Source organism: Stegostoma tigrinum, chromosome 12 (assembly GCF_030684315.1).
Source record: "Stegostoma tigrinum isolate sSteTig4 chromosome 12, sSteTig4.hap1, whole genome shotgun sequence".
NCBI classification, from domain to species: domain Eukaryota; kingdom Metazoa; phylum Chordata; class Chondrichthyes; order Orectolobiformes; family Stegostomatidae; genus Stegostoma; species Stegostoma tigrinum.
In genome coordinates this window covers 70522125-70540007 of record NC_081365.1, presented here as the reverse complement: position 1 = coordinate 70540007, position 17883 = coordinate 70522125, and the positions used below count along the sequence as shown (strand labels likewise).

The following is a 17883-nucleotide window of genomic DNA, read 5'->3' as shown; positions in this document are numbered from 1 at the left end:
CTTATGCCAGTGGTGGACAAATTCTTGGAAAGGGCCCTGAGAGATATGAATAATGATCACTTGGAAAGGCACTGCTTGCTTCGTGATAGTCAGCATGGATTTGTGAGGGGTAGATCATGGCTCACAAACCTTTCTTGAATTCTTTGAAGAGATGACCAAACACGTGAATGAAGGTAAAGCGGTGGATGTGGTATATGTGTATTTAAGTAAGGTAATAAAATGTGAGGCTGGATGAACACAGCAGGCCAAGCAGCATCTCAGGAGCACAAAAGCTGACGTTTCGGGCCTAGACCCTTCATCAGAGAGCCTCTCTGATGAAGGGTCTAGGCCCGAAACGTCAGCTTTTGTGCTCCTGAGATGCTGCTTGGCCTGCTGTGTTCATCCAGCCTCACATTTTATTATCTTGGAATTCTCCAGCATCTGCAGTTCCCATTATCTCTGATACTATTTAAGTAAGGTGTTTGATTAGGTTTCCCATGGTAGGCTCATGCAGAAGGTAAGGAGGCATGGGATAGGAGGAAATGTAGCAGATTGGATTCAGAATTGGCTGACCCTTAGAAGATAAAGGGTGGTAGTAGATGGAAAATATTCAACGTGGTGCTCAGTTACATGTGGTGTACCACAAGGATCTGTTCTAGGTCCTCTTCTATTTGTCATTTTTGTAAATGATTTGGATGTAGGAGTGAAAGGGTGGATTAGCAAGTTCGCGGACGATACAAAGGTGGGTCGTGTTGTGGACAGTTGAGAGGGCTGTTCTAGGTTACAAAGGGACATTGATAGGATGCAGAGCTGGGCTGAGAAGTGGCAGATGGAGTTTAACCCTGAAAAGTGTCAGGTGATTCATTTTGGAAGGACAAACTTGAAAGCAGAATACAGGGTTAATGGAAAGATCCTTTGGTGGTATGGAGGAGCAGCGGGATCTCGGGGTTCATGTCCACAGTTCCCTGAAAGCTGCCACCCAGGTAGGTGGAGTTGTTAAGAAGGCATATGGTGTGTTAGCTTTCATTAATAGAGGGATTGAGTTCAAGAGCCATGAAGTTATGCTCCAGCTATACAAAACCCTGGGTTGGCCACATCTGGAGTATTGTGTCCAGTTCTGGTCGCCTCATTACAGGAAAGATGTGGAAGCACTGGAAAAGGTGCAGAGGAGATATACCAGGATGTTGCCTGGAATGGAGGGAAGGTCTTACGAGGAAAAGTTGAGGGATATAGGGCTTTTCTCTTTAGAACGACGAAGGAAGAGAGGTGACTTGATAGAGGTGTACAAAATGATCAGAGGAATAGATAGAGTGGAGACTTTTTCCTGGGGTGGAGGTAGCTATTACGAGGGGGCATAGTTTTAAAGTGAGTAAAGATAGATATAGGGGAGACGTCAGAGGTAGGTTCTTTACTCAGAGAGTGGTCGGGGTGTGGAATGCATTGCCAGAGAGGGTAGTGGTGTCAGCCTCAATAGGGGAATTTAAGCAGCAGTTAGATAGGCATGTGGATGCTAGTATAAGATAGCAGTGGAGGTTAGATAGATCTTAGGTTTAGCGTAAAATTTCGGTACAACATCCTGGGCTGAAGGGCCCGCACTGTGCTGTACTGGTCTATGTTCTATGTATCTTGATGTGGTCCAGCCAAATTGGGCAATGCATGCTGAAACCAATTCTTTCCAGTACTTTGATAATAAAATGTGGAGCTGGATGAACACAGCAGGCCAAGCAGCATCTCAGAAGCACAAAAGCTGACGTTTTCAGCCTAGACCCTTCATCAGAGAGGGGGATGGGGTGAGAGTTCTGGAATAAAAAGGGAGAGAAGGGGAGGGGGACCGAAGATGGAGAGAAAAGAAGATAGGTGTAGAGGAGAGTATAGGTGGGGAGGTAGGGAGGGGATAGGTCAGTCCAGGGAAGACAGACAGGTCAAGGAGGCGGGATGAGGTTAGTAGGTGGGACATGGAGGTGCGGCTTGGGGTGGGAGGAAGGGATGGGTGAGAGGAAGAACAGGTTAGGGAGGCAGAGACAAGCTGGGCTGGTTGTGAGATGCAGTGGGGGGAGGGGACGAACTGGGCTGGTTTTGGGATGCGGTGGGGGAAGGGGAGATTTTGAAGCTGGTGAAGTCTACGTTGATACCATTGGGCTACAGGGTTCCCAAACGAAATATGAGTTGCTGTTCCTGCAACCTTCGGGTGGCATCATTGTGGCACTGCAGGAGGCCCATGATGGACGTGTCATCTAAAGAATGGGAGGGGGAGTGGAAATGTTCGCGACTGGGAGGTGCAGTTGTTTGTTGCGAACCGAGCGGAGGTGTTCTGCAAAGCGGTCCCCAAGCTTCCGCTTGGTTTCCCCAATGTAGAGGAAGCCACACCGGGTACAATGGATATAGTATACCACATTGGCAGATGTGCAGGTGAACCTCTGCTTAATATGGAAAGTCATCTTCGGGCCTGGGATGGGGGTGAGGGAGGAGGTGTGGGGGCAAGTGTAGCACTTCCTGCGGTTGCAGGGGAAGGTGCTGGGTGTGGTGGGGTTGGAGAGCAGTGTGGAGCGAGCAAGGGAGTCACGGAGAGAGTGGTCTCTCCGGAAAGCAGACAAGGGTGGGGTTGGAAAAATGACTTGGGTGGTGGGGTCGGATTGTAGATGGCGGAAGTGTCGGAGGATGATGCGTTGTATCTGGAGGTTGGTTGGGTGGTGTGTGAGAATGAGGGGGATCCTCTTTGGGCGGTTGTGGCGGGGGCGGTGTGTGAGGGATGTGTTGCGGGAAATGCGGGTGAAGCGGTCAAGGGCGTTCTCGACCACTGTGGGGGGAATGTTGCGGTCCTTGAAGAACTTGGACATCTGGGATGTGCGGGAGTGGAATGCCTCATTGTGGGAGCAGATGCGGCGGAGGATTGGGAATAGGGGTTGGAATTTTTGCGGGAGTGTGGGTGGGAGGAGATGTATTCTAGTTTCTGGAGGGAGGAGGGTAACTTCTTCAGGTTAGGCATCCCTGGAAGAGGTTTCGCAGTGAGGTTAAAATTGTATCAGAGATAATGGGAACTGCAGACGCTGGAGAATCCAAGATAATAAAATGTGAGGCTGGATGAACACAGCAAGGCCAAGCAGCATCTCAGGAGCACAAAAGCTAGAACTTTTGCCAGTTTATGTTGTCTCCTATCATGATTTATTTATTGATACTCCTCATTTACTGAACGTCTTGAGAGAGATAAATATTAATTCGGTGAGGTTTGTTGAACAATAATTCCAGTGTGATTCTGCTGTGCAGAAAGGAGTGTTGTGGTTTTGGGATATGTTGTGTGTCTGGTCTTATAGGGGAATATTAAACCATCCAGAGAGTTTCCCAATGGCATCGGAATTTCAATGCTCTTTATTGAGAGGCTGATCTGCCTTCACACTGAATGCTCAGATTTTCCCTGGGGCATAGTTGCCCTTAGTGTTTCAAAACGATCGACTGGGAACGTTTACCACCTCGCGATTATCTCCGTGTTGCTTGTGATGCCTGCTAAATTTGAACTGCCTCAGTCCCTGTGTCGAGTTGGGTAAGCAGCTCAGAATCAGCAGCAAAGGAATTTTTATTGGTGAAATAAAAATAAATTCAGCCCTGTGGGCTCCAAGCTCTGTTAACGGAGTAACAGCTCCAGGCTGTTGTACGCTGGGCCTTTTTCTGTTGTTTGCTCATGAGAAGCTGCAGCAGCTGAAGTAGTGCGGGAATGTTTGATTCTTTTCAAGGATGGAGTTTGTAAGGGGCGGGGGCTGGGTGGGTGTTGGGCGATTGGAGGCGGTGGGATTTGAGGAGGTTTCCCCGCTGTTTGAGGAATGCGGCTTGTTCAACAAAACCTTGTTAGCAGCATGAAAGTCTCCCGGGAGCTGGCAGCCAGTGTGTGAATTGTGACTCAAATGTTCCATTTGCCAGCCCTCGAATGTTTGCTCTTTGTGTGAGAGGATACCTGTGTGGTTTCTCCAGCCCCCCCCCCCTCCCCCTGCTTCAACCCAGGATCCTGAGATGCTGCTTGGCCTGCTGTGTTCATCCAGCCTCACATTTTATTATCTCTTACAGCAGAGTTTTTTTTGTGTGGGGGGGTGGACACACCTATTAGTGTGGTTTGGAGGGGAGTTCGATGGCTATTAATTGAACTGACGTGTTCAGGATCGCTGACACCAAGCCCAGATTCTGAGGCATTAGCCCGTTGCCTAACTTATATCGATTTGAGATACCTTTTAAAGTAAATGCTTCAAAAAGCACTCCCCTTAATGTAATGGGGGAGTGGTCAAACAATTAAATTCTTCTAACCTCAACTCATCGCTGAGTTAAGTAGATTGAGAGGTGATTAGTTTGAGGCCTTGTCGATGTTATAAAGGAGCTATAGGAGGAATTGATGGAGAAGTTATTTCCTCTGGTAGCAGAAGGTTATCCTTCAAATTAGAATGAGCTGTAAAATCAGCAGAGATGGTCAGAACGGTTGATGCTGGAGAATCTGAGATAACAAGGTGTAGAGCTGGGTGAACACTGCAGGCCAAGCAGCATCGGAGGAGCAGGAGAGCTGAAGAAGGCGGCTCCAGGCCTGAAACGTCAGCTTTCCTGCTCCTCTGCTGCTTGTTCTGCAGTGTTCATCCAGCTCTACACCTTGTTATCTATTGAAAATCAGCAAGATTTTTTTTCTCGCACATAGGGTCATGGAACCGTGGCCCTCTGTGTTACTCTCAAACACTGTGGGTGAGATGCTGGGATTGACAGTGATGGTTCTTCGTTAGATACAGTATAAGTACAGCATGGCCATGGTTCGCAGGATCACAGAACAGGCTCAAGGGGCTGAATGGCCATCTCCCCTTCCTAATTGCCCTTTTATGCCTCCTTTGAATACTCCTATGTGACTGTGTCTTTGAACCTAGGCTTGCCTAATGTGTTTCATAATGGGAATATATAGCCCCAGTCCAGAGTGCACAGTCCAGGCATGTAGTGCATGACGAGGGAGTGCTGCACTCTTGGAGTTCTCTCAGATGATGCATTAAACAGAAGTCCCATCTGCCTTTGCATATAGGCATAATACATCCCATTGTCCTATATTCACAGAACAGAGTTTTCCCTATTATTTTGGTCAATATTTATCTTATCTCTGATGCTTTACATGGATTAATGTTATTAGTGTCTTTGCTTGTGGAGGACCTTGCTATATGCAAATTGGCTGCCACATTTCTATTATATAGTGAATAAAAAACAAAAGAACTGTGGATGCTGTAAATCAGAAAGAAAAACAGAAGTTGCTGGAAAAGCTCAGCGCATCTGGCAGCATCTGTGAAGAAAAAAAGTCAGAGTTAACGCTTCGTCAAATGTTCTAAGGAAGGGTCACCGGACCCAAAACGTTAACTCTGATTTTTCCCACATAGACGCTGCCAGACTTGCTGAGCTTTTCCAGCAATTTCTGTTTTTGTTCCATATTATAGTGCTTTAGGCAAGTAGACCAGAGAATATAATACAACTCTGACTGAAATACACTGAGATTAATGGTCTTATTCCCTGGGTAGGGAGTTCAAAACTCGAGCGCATAGGTTTAAGGTGAGTGGGGAAAGATTTAAGAGGGACCTAAGGGGTAGTTTTGTCTCACAGAGCATGGTGCGTGTATGGAATGAGCTGCCAAAGGAAGTGGTGGGGGCTGGCACAATTACAACATTTAAAAGGCATCTGGATGGGTATATGAAATAGGAAGAGTTTAGGGGGGTATGGGCTAAATTCTGGCAAATGGGACTAGATTAATTGAGGATGTCTGGTCAGCATGGATGAGTTGGACTGAAAGGCCTGTTTCTGTGCTTTATGACTGTATGACTCTAATTCTGTAAGGACATTACACAGGTATAAATAGCACAGGCTATTAACAACAGAAGACTTTAATTCCTCATGTGATAGGGTAAAGGGAACAGGGAAGAGCAGACACTCATAGTTTGTGTTCAGAAGTATTATCAGATCCTTTATGTACGCCCAGACTCCGTGTGCCACCGCTCCCTGCCCTCAAAGTGGCTGCACTGGCGAAGGGACTGTACCACATCTCCTTCTGGAATGTGCCATTGCAAAGAAGGTCTAGAGAGAGATGCCACAGTGTGAGGCTGGATGAACACAGCAGGCCAAGCAGCCTGCTGTGTTCATCCAGCCCCACACTTTGTTATCTTGGATTCTCGAGCATCTGCAGTTCCCATTATCTCTGGAGAGAGATGCAGTGTTTTTTGTTGAGGTTCATCACGAGCACTTCAGTGACAGTGGAGTCTGGGCTGTATGGCCTGCTCCCCGAGACACACGCTGAGACAAACATCAACTGAGCCTGGAGGACCATCAACTCGGTGAAAGATGTTCTTTGGTCTACCCGAATCCTGTTGGTCTTCCAGTGTAAAGAGTTGACCTTGATCGAGTGCTACAGACTGGCAAATTCCAAACTCCAGGACTACATGCTGAGGGACGCACTGCAGCTTGGGGCAGCTGTCGCCAAGGTACAGTGGGGAAAGACCACTGTCTGAGGTCTTTCTACCAAAGTGTCTGTAAAGGTCGGAAGCCCCCTTGTTGCCTTAAAAGGAATGTAAATACTTTTCCTTTCGTGAGTAGAAAATGGCTTTGTTTTGCAACTGCATGGAAACTGTGAGTAATGTGAAATTCTGAAGTATTGTTGTTCTCTGTGCAAAATCTGTACAGAACTGTTTTTGGAACTTTTGTATGTACTTTATATTTTTATGAAGAAAGTATATTTTTGCAATAAGAAGAAAATGTCCAGTTTAATGAGAATGAAGATCCTTTTGGAATGAGGTCGGCCAAATCAATCAAATAGTCAGTGTTTGTAATACATGTCCCTTTTAAGGATCAACCTGAACAGCTTCAGAATTGATTGACAGCTGTTGATAGTTATTGGACTTTGTAGTTAAGAGCTGGGTTTTGAAGTGTTTGTAACTGAGTGGTTAACCCTGAGGCGATCTGTTTTTCATTTTTAAAAAAAAGGAGTTGGGTTCTTTAAGTCTTGTGACACAATGAAGGGGTTCCTACTTTTTGAGCCACCATGTTCAGGTTGAAGCTTCAGATGACAGGGAAAGGTTGTTTGTGCTATATTGTAGATTTACTGTCGTCATTGTAGTGTGAACTTGAGGATGATGGTGGAAAACTGTAAACTGTGAGGAGGACGGTGTAGAACTTCAAAAGGACGCTGGCAAGTTGGATTTGGTGGATGAAGTTCAATGCAGCGAATTGTGAAGTGATACACTTCAGTACAAAGAACATGGAGGGACTGTAGAAAATAGAGACACTATTCTTAAAGGTGTGGGGAAAATGGAGAAACCTAGTTGTACATACATATAAATCATTAAAGGAGGCAGCATAAGTGGAGAAAGAGTTGTTAATAAAGCATACAGTATTCTATGCTGCATTTACAGGGGCACAGAGTGCAGGAGGCAGGGAAGTTATGAAGAACTTAAAAAAAAATCCTTTATTAGACCTCATTTGAAGTACTGTGTATGGTACTGGGATCCACAATGCAGGAAGGATGTGAACGCATCAGAGAAAATGCAGAAGAGGCTTACAGGAATGGTTCCAAAGATGAGATGTTTCAGTTATGAGGAGAAATTAGAGAAGTTGGGACTGATGTCCATGAAAGAAAGAAGACTAAGAGGAGCTTTAATTGGAGTTTTCAAATCATGAGGTGTCTAGACAGATTGGGTAGGGTGAAATTGTTCCTGCTCGCAAAAGGGTTAAGACCCAGAGGGCACGGGTTTAAAGTGTTAGCAAAAGAAACAAATGTGAGGTGACCAAAGAAATTGTGGTTAGAGTCTGGCAGTGTGATGGAGGCAGGTTCAATTCAAGAGGGTGTTAGATGATTATTTAATTGGAAACACTTCGCAAGGCTGTGGGGAAAGGGAGCATATTTAACACTAAATCAAAGTGCCCAGGAGACATGATGGGCTGAATGGCCTACTCCTGCCCCATCATGATCCTGTGAGCAGGTTCCACCGCCTCAACAGAGGAAGCCTCTAAATAGCATTATGGCACCACATGCGAGTTGCCCTCCAAGTTGCATGCCATCCTGCCATGGATATTTCTCCCTGTTCCCCTGCCATCACTGGGTCAAAATCCTGTGCCAACCTCCATTCCAGATGTTTCAGTGGCTGCCTTCTCTTCACACACCCCGGCACACAGTAACTCGGGATAAGGAATCGGCCATTGGGACTGAGATGGGATCACTCAGAGTGCAGGCACACTATGAATCAAGGGTTACGGGGGATCTGGCTGCAGCACGAAATTGATCCTATTGTATGGTGGGTGTTTAAGTTACAGACTCTGGAGTCGAAATCTCTGACTCAGGTTCCCTGGAGCTCCTGAGTCGTGAGTCATGGACTGGTGCGTCTTGCATCTTGTTGGATGCACTGAGACTGGGTGTCTGTGAGACACTGGAACAATGCCAAAATCAAATAGCTCATCGACTCCTTTCAATTCTTGGGATTTTACAGTGTACAGCAATTGCAACTCCTCCACCTCCTCGTTATAGAGCTGGCTTGGGGCAGTCGGAGCACTCTCAAGCTGATTATGTGAAAGTGCAGGCTTGAGAGGTTGAAAGGTAAACTTCTCTATGCGATGGTGAGGGGTGCTGGTGGTAATTGTCGGTGTCAGACCAGGGGACACCAAAATTGAGCCTGGCTGGCCACAAGTGAGTTACAGAGTAGCAGTCGCTGGTTAGTGATCCTGAGCAGGTTGTCTGGTGCATGCTCCACCCCAATGCCTCACCCAGGAATACAAACAGCAACATTGATTCCAGCCTCTCCCTAACAGTCGGAACAGATTCTCTCCTTCTCTCTGTCTCTTCCCCCCCACCACCCCTCCCTCCCTCCCTCCCTCTCTCTCTCTGTCTCTGTGCATCAACCAGGAAACAAGTCAACCTGCTTCAGTTCCACTGCAGAAAGTAAATTGATTCTAATGGGCACCACTTCAGCCCCCTCACCCTTTTCCTGAATCTGGGTGATTTTACAGCTTTATTCCTCACTGAATTCTATTTCATGACTCTTGAGGATTTCGTGTCAATTTTTTTTAAAAAACCCAGCTTGAATAATGCATGGTGAAGAGCACCTTCTGGATTCTTTGTTGCCGACAGCTCTGAGCTGTAAATGGATGATAGTCAGTGTCATTGTCTGGTTGCCTTCCTCTTTCAGTGATTGACATGGCTTTGATCCATTCTGCTCCGACCTATTCCCAGGTGCAAATGTTACGAGTTCCTTTCAATTGAAAATCCCTTTATGACCCATTCATTGCATTTAGCTGGCAGGGGCAATATTTCTGCCATGTGCCCGAGCAAAGCACAGGCCTGGTGCATGGGAAAACAAAGAGATGGCTCTGAGGTTCCCCCCCCCGCCCCCCCCCCCCCCCCCCCCCCACCACCATCTCCACTTTGCTTCCTTTTGACTGTGCCAATGAAATGCAGGTTCGTTGTGAGGCATTTGTTAGCTCAATACAAGCACAACCCTTACTATATTTTTGCCTGGGTTCAGAAAAGATTTACAAAGACATTGTTGGGGTTTGGAAAGTTTGAGCTTTAGGGAGAGGATGACTAGGCCGGGGCTACTTTCCCTGGAGGGTCAGCGGCTGAGGGGTGACCTTAGGGAGGTTTATACAATCATGAGGGGCATGGGTAGGGTAAATAGACGAGGTGTTTTCCCTGGGGTGGAGGAAGTTTAAAACTAGAGGGCACAGGTTTAAGGTGAGAGGTGAAAGATTTAAAAGGGATCTAAGGGGCAACTTTTACATGCAGAATGGGTATATGAACAGGAAGGGTTTAGAGGGATATGGGCCAAATGGGATGAGATTTATTTAGGAATCTGGTTGGCATGGGCAAGTTGCACCAAAGGGTCTGCTTCCGTGATCCATCTCTATGATTGTATGAATTTATTGTAAAGAAGTTGCTTTCCATTTAATGCTTGCTCAGGCAAGGGATATGCTTCTACCCGGTCACGGTGCTGAGCTTTCCCTATGCATGGATCACCATTCGAATGGAGATCCTGCTTGGTGATGTCGCCCTCTCCGCTCCACCAAAGAACCAGTCAACGAGGTGTTTCCATTTTCCACAACTGACCTCTGGACCCAATCTCAGGTCAGCAAACCTTCCCCAGTAAGGGAGGCAGCGATGGAAAGAGAAACGGAGGGAAGGTTTCAGATCGATGACCTTTCATTAGATCACTGGCATTAAATGTGTGATGTGAATCACTCTTCCCTCTGGAGACTCATCGCCACCTGAACCACCATTGGGACCACTCCCCGTCAGTTTTGGGGGGAGGGCATGTACTGAGAGCCGAGACTTTTCAGTCATATTACCCTGGGTCTGTGCTGTTTGCCAGCTATTGTCCAAGCAGAGTGCCTGTGTTACAACACTTTGAAATTATTCCATTGACTGTAACGTGCTTAGGAGTGTGTGGTGATCTTCGTCGATTCTATATAAGTGCGACTGTTTCTTTAACTTGCTGCAGTGGCCGTGGAAGTGCAGTGGAAAAGTGGGAAAACTGCATTGCTGAACCTGGCGCAGCCAAAGCTAGAAGCTTTCTCTAGGATCTGCCATGTTGGGGACTGAATGGCTTCTCGGAGGGTGAAAACCCAACCTCAGAATGGATCAGGGAATCCAATATAGAGACTCGAAATGCTGCCCTGTTAGAGATACTGTCTATTGCATGAGACCTTAACCCAAGGCTTTGTCTGCACTCTTCATTATCCTCTTCAGTCTTTATTCATCAATCATTATCTGTAAAACATATCATTTGCTTGCTGTCTGATCATTGTGGGATCCAATTGTGCAAACTTGACCATGTGTGCTACTTCACAGATGTGATTCAACTTTGTGCTTTGAGTGTCCTGGGGTTGTGATGAATGGGAGTTCCTTTTCTATTGTTCGATTTGATTGATTTATTGTCACATGCATGTAACCATGCGAAATACAACAAAATACAGTGAAGACTTTAAATTGTTACCATGATATGGTGCCATTTTGATAGTTTGAGTGAAAAATGCAAAGATATAGTTTAAGAAGAAGCCCATCTGTGTTGGAGTTCTGAGCCAGCTTACAACCAGTAGCACATTGCTACTGTCTTCTGTATTACACGAGGACAAGGGAGTGACTATGGGAACGAAATAGGAGAGGGGCAGTTCCCAGAAAAATCCCGGATAGGGGGCCTGTCAGCAAACCGGTCCAGGAGCAGGCAGTCTCTGCAGAATTGCTGACATGTAACGTTGAACAGTTTGCCTCTGGGAATATACTGATGTAACTGGTTTCAAAAATCAGCTGAATGCACCAGTCTGTGTGCATTCTTTTATGAAGTCACCTTGAAAATACAGATACAAACTGTGAATTTGTATCTTTTTTTTCACCCAAATAATAAATCGACAAATCAATTCAGGGCTGTCCAATTGGCGATGTGACTAATTGGGAATGTAGCTATGACTAATTGTATTTCTGATAAGTAAATTATTAAATTAGTATGAGACTTTTATTAGTTAGGGTGATCTCATCCTCATTTTCGCACAAATGAATCAACCTTTTAGTATGCTTACAGTGGAAGAGTGAGTGTTGTGTAGAGTGAAGCGTAATATAGAGTGATTTTTTTTAAGTCATTACATGCTTGCTACTGAAGACTGATGTTAAATAGCTAACGCTTGAGATACATTCACGTTGATTGATCATGTTGGGGGTTCTGAAGTAACATGAGTTAAAATAGTTGAAGTGTTGCCACCTGTATGCCCCCTAGAATAGTGTGCATGCTACTTGATTTCTAATACAAAGAATTTAAATTTGGTTAATTATATCAATCTGGAATAAAATGCTGGTCTGTGTAAAGGTGACTGGATGGTTACTTTAAAACAACATGACCTTGTTCACTACTGCCCTGTCAGGAAGTAAATCTGCCTCTCGTAGTTGGCCTAGTCTATACAGTGCAAAGGCTTTAACTGGGATTGGACTAGCCATGATTTCCTTGAATGGCAGAACAGGCTGTTGGTGACCAGTGGTACATTCTAGAGCTGTCCTTCTGGATATCTATTCCTCCAGAATCTCCGCCAGACAGCCGTCCTCTGAAATAGCCCATGAAGGCTCTCGGACATGTTCAGGAAGGTGGCTCATCACTATCTTCTCAAGGACACTTTGACCGTTGGTGTCACCAGAGATGCCCACATACTGTGAATGCATTTCAAAACAAAAATTTTAAAACTGGTTTAACTCACTGTAATAGCCTCATCTGAGCTGTCACCCACAGAGGACACCAAGCTGGAGATGCTGTTATTCTGCGCAGGTGTATTACTGATCTCCTTATTGTGAAAGCTGAGCTAAAGTGGTTCAAACTAAAGGTTAATTCATGCTGCCTGTGCTTCTTATCTTGGCTTTTGATTTATTGCTCATGTATCTTCCAGTCTTTCTTTTTAACAAAGAAAGAAGAGGAAGCTATAATGAATGGATTGTAGACTATCTGGTGACAAGATTGGTGTGACTGGTTAGAATGTGAGAGAGTGAGCCAGTGACAGCAGCCTCCCTTTAAGGCTGTACAAAATTGGATTTGACTGCATTTAACAGTGATACTTTATATGTAACACTGAGCTCTTTAATGAGCACTATTTCCTTGCTTTTCATAGCTGTTTAGATTTTTCTTTCTGCAGTGCATCCTATAATCCAGTTTGAGAATTGTTGGTGTTCACAATGGAAAGAAAGGCAATGACACCTTACTTCTATAAACTTCAAGTCCCAGAGTAGCTTGTAGCCAATTTTTTCCCATTTATAGCCAATGTTTTGATGAATAATCACTAAAGCAATGTAGAAAAACGGGAAATACTGACACAACAAGCTTACACAGTCAGCAGTATTGCCTGTTGAGGGCTGATCATTGACCAGAGGTGGTCGACACTCTGCTGCTTGCCGGCTGTATTTTCTGCTACTCTGGGTTGAGTCTCTATTACTGTCAATTGCCTCAGCTCTTCCAATTTTTTCTTGTTGTTTTATTGCCTTTCCTCCTTTTTCACTCTTCCTAGTCTTTTCTGTTCTACTCCTGTACCTGTGTGAATCACAGCTGCTGAATGGTTCCATCGCTCTACAGGGGCCTATGTCTTTCTGATTTACAACTGCAGCCATTTTTGTTATTTTTAAAGCAAAGTGTGGATGGAAGTAAACAGGGCCCTGATTTCAGGGACCTTCTCGTTCACAAACTGTCAAGACTGACCTTTTAATACAACTTGCAGAAGGCAACGTAGCTTGGAAATTAACTGGCCCTCAGCGTTGTGTGTTCGGAAGTTCAGCTCAGTCTGCTCCTTTTAGCCCGCTGCCAAATCCTTCTGGAAATAGAGAACAAGGACAGAATCCGAAATGCAAACAGAAATTGCTGGAGAGATTCTGCTGCAGGTCTGTCAGCATCTGTGGAGAGAGAAACAATGTTAATGTTGTATCAGATATAATAAGAACTGCAGATGCTGGAGAATCCGAGATCAGAAGGTGTGGAGCTGGATGAACACAGCAGGCCAAGCAGCATCTTAGGAGCAGGAAAGCTGACGTTTCGGTTCATCCAGCTCCACACCTTGTTAACAGGGCTAATGTTTCAGGTTCAGTGACCCTTCATCAGAACAGAATCTGCCCTGTGTTGCCTGTGATACAAGGCCACCTCTGACCTCTTGTGGTCACTGACACATGAAGAGACGGTGGGTGTAGTGAGACCATCAGCAGCCCCCACCCCCCCCCCCCCCCCCCCCCACACACACCTCCTGTGCTGCCATCACCCACTCGCTGAGCCCCCTGCTCCTAAACTGCAGGTTCCCTATCAGCATCTCAGCCGCGCAGCTGCACGCAACTCCCCGCCTTGTATTGTCTTTTGATTCTCCGTCTCATCCTTCAGTCTGAAAGCAGTTTCTCCAAAGCCTTCCCCTCCATGAGAACCTTGTGCTTTCAGACCCCTCTTCACTCAGTTGCTGATTAGACCATATGGCAAACATCCCCACCTCACCCCCAACATCCTCACTGGCATTATGTCAAATGTCCTTTGCACAGATGATGTCCCTCGGCTGTTGTTCCCCCCGCCACCCAAAAAAAATTGCAGTTTTTTCTGACCGACCTCTTCCTCTGCTGCATCTCTGTATTGACCTGGAGTTAAAATCCCTCTGTCCTGCTCTGATCCCCCAGACTGGCCTGAGGGAAACTGAATGTTCTCTTGTCTGTCACTGTCAGTGTGTTATATTATCATTCCTTGCCACTTGTGCTGATCCCATTTCCTTTCCAGACCCCTCTTTTTCCAGACAATGAATTCGAATGGCCTACTATCTGAAGTGAACTTGAAATCGCTGTCTCTGGATCATTGATCCAGGCCTTGGGATTCCTAGTTCACTGGCATAAAGAGTATCATAGAACCCCTATATAGTGTGGAAAACAGGGCAATCGGCCCATCGAGTCCACACTGACCCTCCGAAGAGAATCAAACCCAGACCCACCCCCTACCCTATCCCTGTAACCCTGCATTTCCCATGGCTAACCCACCTGACCTGCACATTTTTGGACTGTGGGGGGGGAATCCGGAGAACCCGGAGGAAACCCATGCTGACACGGGAAGCATGTGCAAACTCCACAGAGACCGAGGGTGGAATCGAACCCGGGTCGCTGGTGCTGAGAGCCACCGTGCCATTCGACAGGTCACAACCTCACTGTTTATACTCCCACATTTGCAGTTTGAAATGATTCCCGAAGCGTACCTTCCCTGATTATGTCCCGGAGTCTAGTATAGTACCAGGTAATGTGCCAAATTCTTCGAAACCTTACCGATAAACAGATTGCTGGACCTTAAGACTTTTTGTTTTTGCAGTGCAGACTGGTCCACACTGAAGGAGTTTCCGTGTTCCTGATTGATGTAAGATGCAGATCTCGGAACCGGATTGGTAATCGGTAATCAAGTTGTTTGTGTTTGAATAGTCAGTTCAAACTTCTGGGTCAGTGCTGCACGTCATTGCATCTACCCAGCAGGTTGTCTCAAACAGTACTGGGCAATGACCAGGCTGCCTGTATTGCTGAGGTGGCTGGATGGCTAAATGATGACCAGGAATAACTCCCCGCTCCTCGTTTGAACAGTTTTGGTTAATTTTCTGCTTGTCTCTGATGGGCCCTCACGTTAGCTTCTCACCCGAAGAGTGACACCTCCAGCAAGGCAGCACCCACTTTGTACTGTGTTGGAATAGGTCAGCTTTAATATGTGTATTCAGCCCCTGGAACCTGCAGCCTTCATGCTCTGTGGGCCAGTGAACATACCTGCTCTTTCAGCTGGATGCAAAAATTCTCACAAACAGATTCTCACAGCACAGAAACAGGCCCTTCGGCCCAACTCGTTCATGCCGACCAGGTTTCCCAAACTAAACTGGTCCCATTTGCCTACATTTGGCCCGTATTCCTCCATACCTTTCCTATCCTTGTCCAAATATCTCTCAACTGTTGTAACGGTACCTGCGCCTACCATTTTCTCTGGCAGTTTTATACCAGATTGAGGAGAAGAATCACTTGTGTGCTGTGGTTTTCTGCCAGTGTCCAAGAGTTTGGGTTTGGGGCAGACTGGTCAGAGAGGAGTCATGGTTAAGATGTAGCTTCAGCTTAGGGCTTCTTTACAATATTTTACATATTTGGAGTAAATATTGCAAATTATGGTATTTTAGAAATAAATTAGACTCTAACCGTACTGATATATCTTTGTTAGACTTTTGACATTCCGTGTGTTTTTCTCTCTCCTTTCTTAACTCCACCTATGTGGTGTTATTTATGCCCAGTGAGGAGCAGCTCCATGACACCCTACTCCCAGGTCCTGAAGACCTTTACACAACCAAGAGCAGAGGTGTTCTCCCATCGTGCCAGCCAGTGTCTGTCCCTCAACCAACAACAGAAAAAGATGGTCTGGTAATTCACCTCAGAGTTATTTCTGGGATTTTGTATGGCAAAAGCTGGAAGCTGTGCCTCTTCCGTTACTTCAGTGAGTGCACTTCGTACAAGAACTTACGGCTGTCAAGAGCATTTGTTTGGCCTGACAGGTGCTGCATAAATGCAAGTTCCCTCTTTAGTTGGTACGATTGTCATCACAGTTACTGGCCACTCTGTCTTGCCTGCATGGGCTTCAAGGTGATATTGAAAGGCATTAAATTTCTAGTTCTACCTGTGTGCAGCATTGAGGAGTTTTTGTAACCTCATTTTCTGGCTATGTAATTATTTCTGATACTTTTGGCATAACTCCCTCCTATGTGTACATGGGCTGGTCTCACTGGGAAGCCATGCTGCCTCTAGTGAGACCCATTCATTTGGGTAGAGTGGACCTGCTGGCAATGGATCCGCTGTTAAGCCATGAGAAGCTACTCTGTGCTCTGTGTAACTTCTGATTAGCAGGAGGCCATTCATCAAGTCCGAACTTGTTCTAGTATTCAGTGTGCAGTGGGCAGCGCATTTGCCTCTGAGTTGGAAGGTTCTGGAATCATACTGTACTCCAGGGATTGAGTACAGTAAACAAGGCAGACGCTACAGTGTGGTACTGAGACTGCTCAGATGGGCTACCTTGTTGTCAACATTTAATCAGTGACTGCTCTTCAAATAGTATTTCTTACTCCGCCAAAGCATTTTGGGACATCTGGTGGTTATGAAAAGGGGCTGTATAAATGCAGCTGTTTATTTTGTTAGATTCGGTTGGATCCTCAGTGAAACCCGCAGAAAAACACTAGGTCTCACTCATGAAATGGTCACTTAACCCTTAGTGTCTGTAGCTGTTGCTGCAAGATGGAGAGGGGAAGCGTGGTGGCATTTGGACAAGAGTTTCAGATTTCCTGATGTGTTTTTTTTTGTCCGAAGGCATGTTTCCCGTTTTGCTCCTGATCAGCTGAAGGTGAATTTTGACTTGAGGACTCGCCATTCAGTGGAACTAGTTTCCCGGTGTCTGTGATATGGAATCCAATCTGTTTGCTGTGCTGTGTTGACCGGGTCCCTTTCTTAGTTGCTGGGTCAATGGTGAAAGAGGGAGTCCAAGCTGGAGAGGATGTCACGGGTTAAACCCTGCTTCCCTGCCACAGACTTGAATGGCTGAGAGACAATCAATATTTGAACAAACGTCGAGGATGTCCAAAACCAAGTTTGCACTGGCAAGCATGGCCGTGCATTTACCCTTGTTTCCTTTATTTTGTCCTTTTGATCTTTCCACTTTGCAGCAGCTGTGTGTATTGGCACTGTGTTTTTCCCGTCCACCTTCATGCAGAAACATAATGTACGCTGCAGAGTCCATCGCACAAACCAACCTTCCATGCATTGCCTCCATCTATACTCAGAAAGGCAGCTAACATCGTCAGAGACCCCTCCCACCCCCATTATAATCTCTTCCAACCTCTTCAGTCGGGCGGAAGGTCCAAAAGCTTAAACACGTGGAGCAAGAGATTCAAGAACAGCTTCTTCCCTGCTGTTATATGGCCCCACAAACTTTAAGGTTGATTGTGCTGTTGTGCACCTTTCAGCAGCCGTATCGTTGTATCCCTTGCTCTGTGTTCTGTTACCCTAACGCACTTTGTTTGGCATGATCTGCCTGTAGCACGCAAAACAAAACTTTTCACTGGTACATGCAGCAATAATAAATCAAATCAATTAATGTGAGTTGTAAAATGGATGTAAAATGGAACAGGACAGTATTGTATTGCTGACATGTGGTTACGCAGTGGTTTACCGCCCAACTCATTGTAGCACCAATTTTTATCGTCGCTCCCTTTTGTGTTGCTGCTTGCATTGCTTGCCTGGATCAGTTAGTCATGTGTTGGCATCTCTGAGTAGTGGGTTCAGTGAGGTGAGCGTGTTGTAGAGTGTTGCAGAAAGTACAGTGAAAATTTAGGACTGTCTTCTCTCCCAGTTCCCCAAAGCTCAGCAAAATGTTG

At 45.8% G+C, this 17883-nt stretch overlaps 1 protein-coding gene across 2 annotated transcripts in view; it reads left to right on the top strand.

Moving 5' to 3' along the window:
- shroom2a (shroom family member 2a) overlaps nucleotides 1-17883 on the top strand; it is a 191374-nt gene that overhangs the window by 41687 nt on the left and 131804 nt on the right. The window contains exon 1 of one of the 2 annotated variants that reach the window (XM_059650419.1): nucleotides 6367-6455. The exons of the other annotated variant lie outside the window; for it this stretch is intronic. Coding sequence (XP_059506402.1) covers nucleotides 6414-6455 — 42 coding nt within the window. The 5' untranslated portion in view covers nucleotides 6367-6413. Of the gene's footprint in view, nucleotides 1-6366; nucleotides 6456-17883 lie in introns of those variants that run through there. 2 annotated transcript variants of the gene reach the window in all.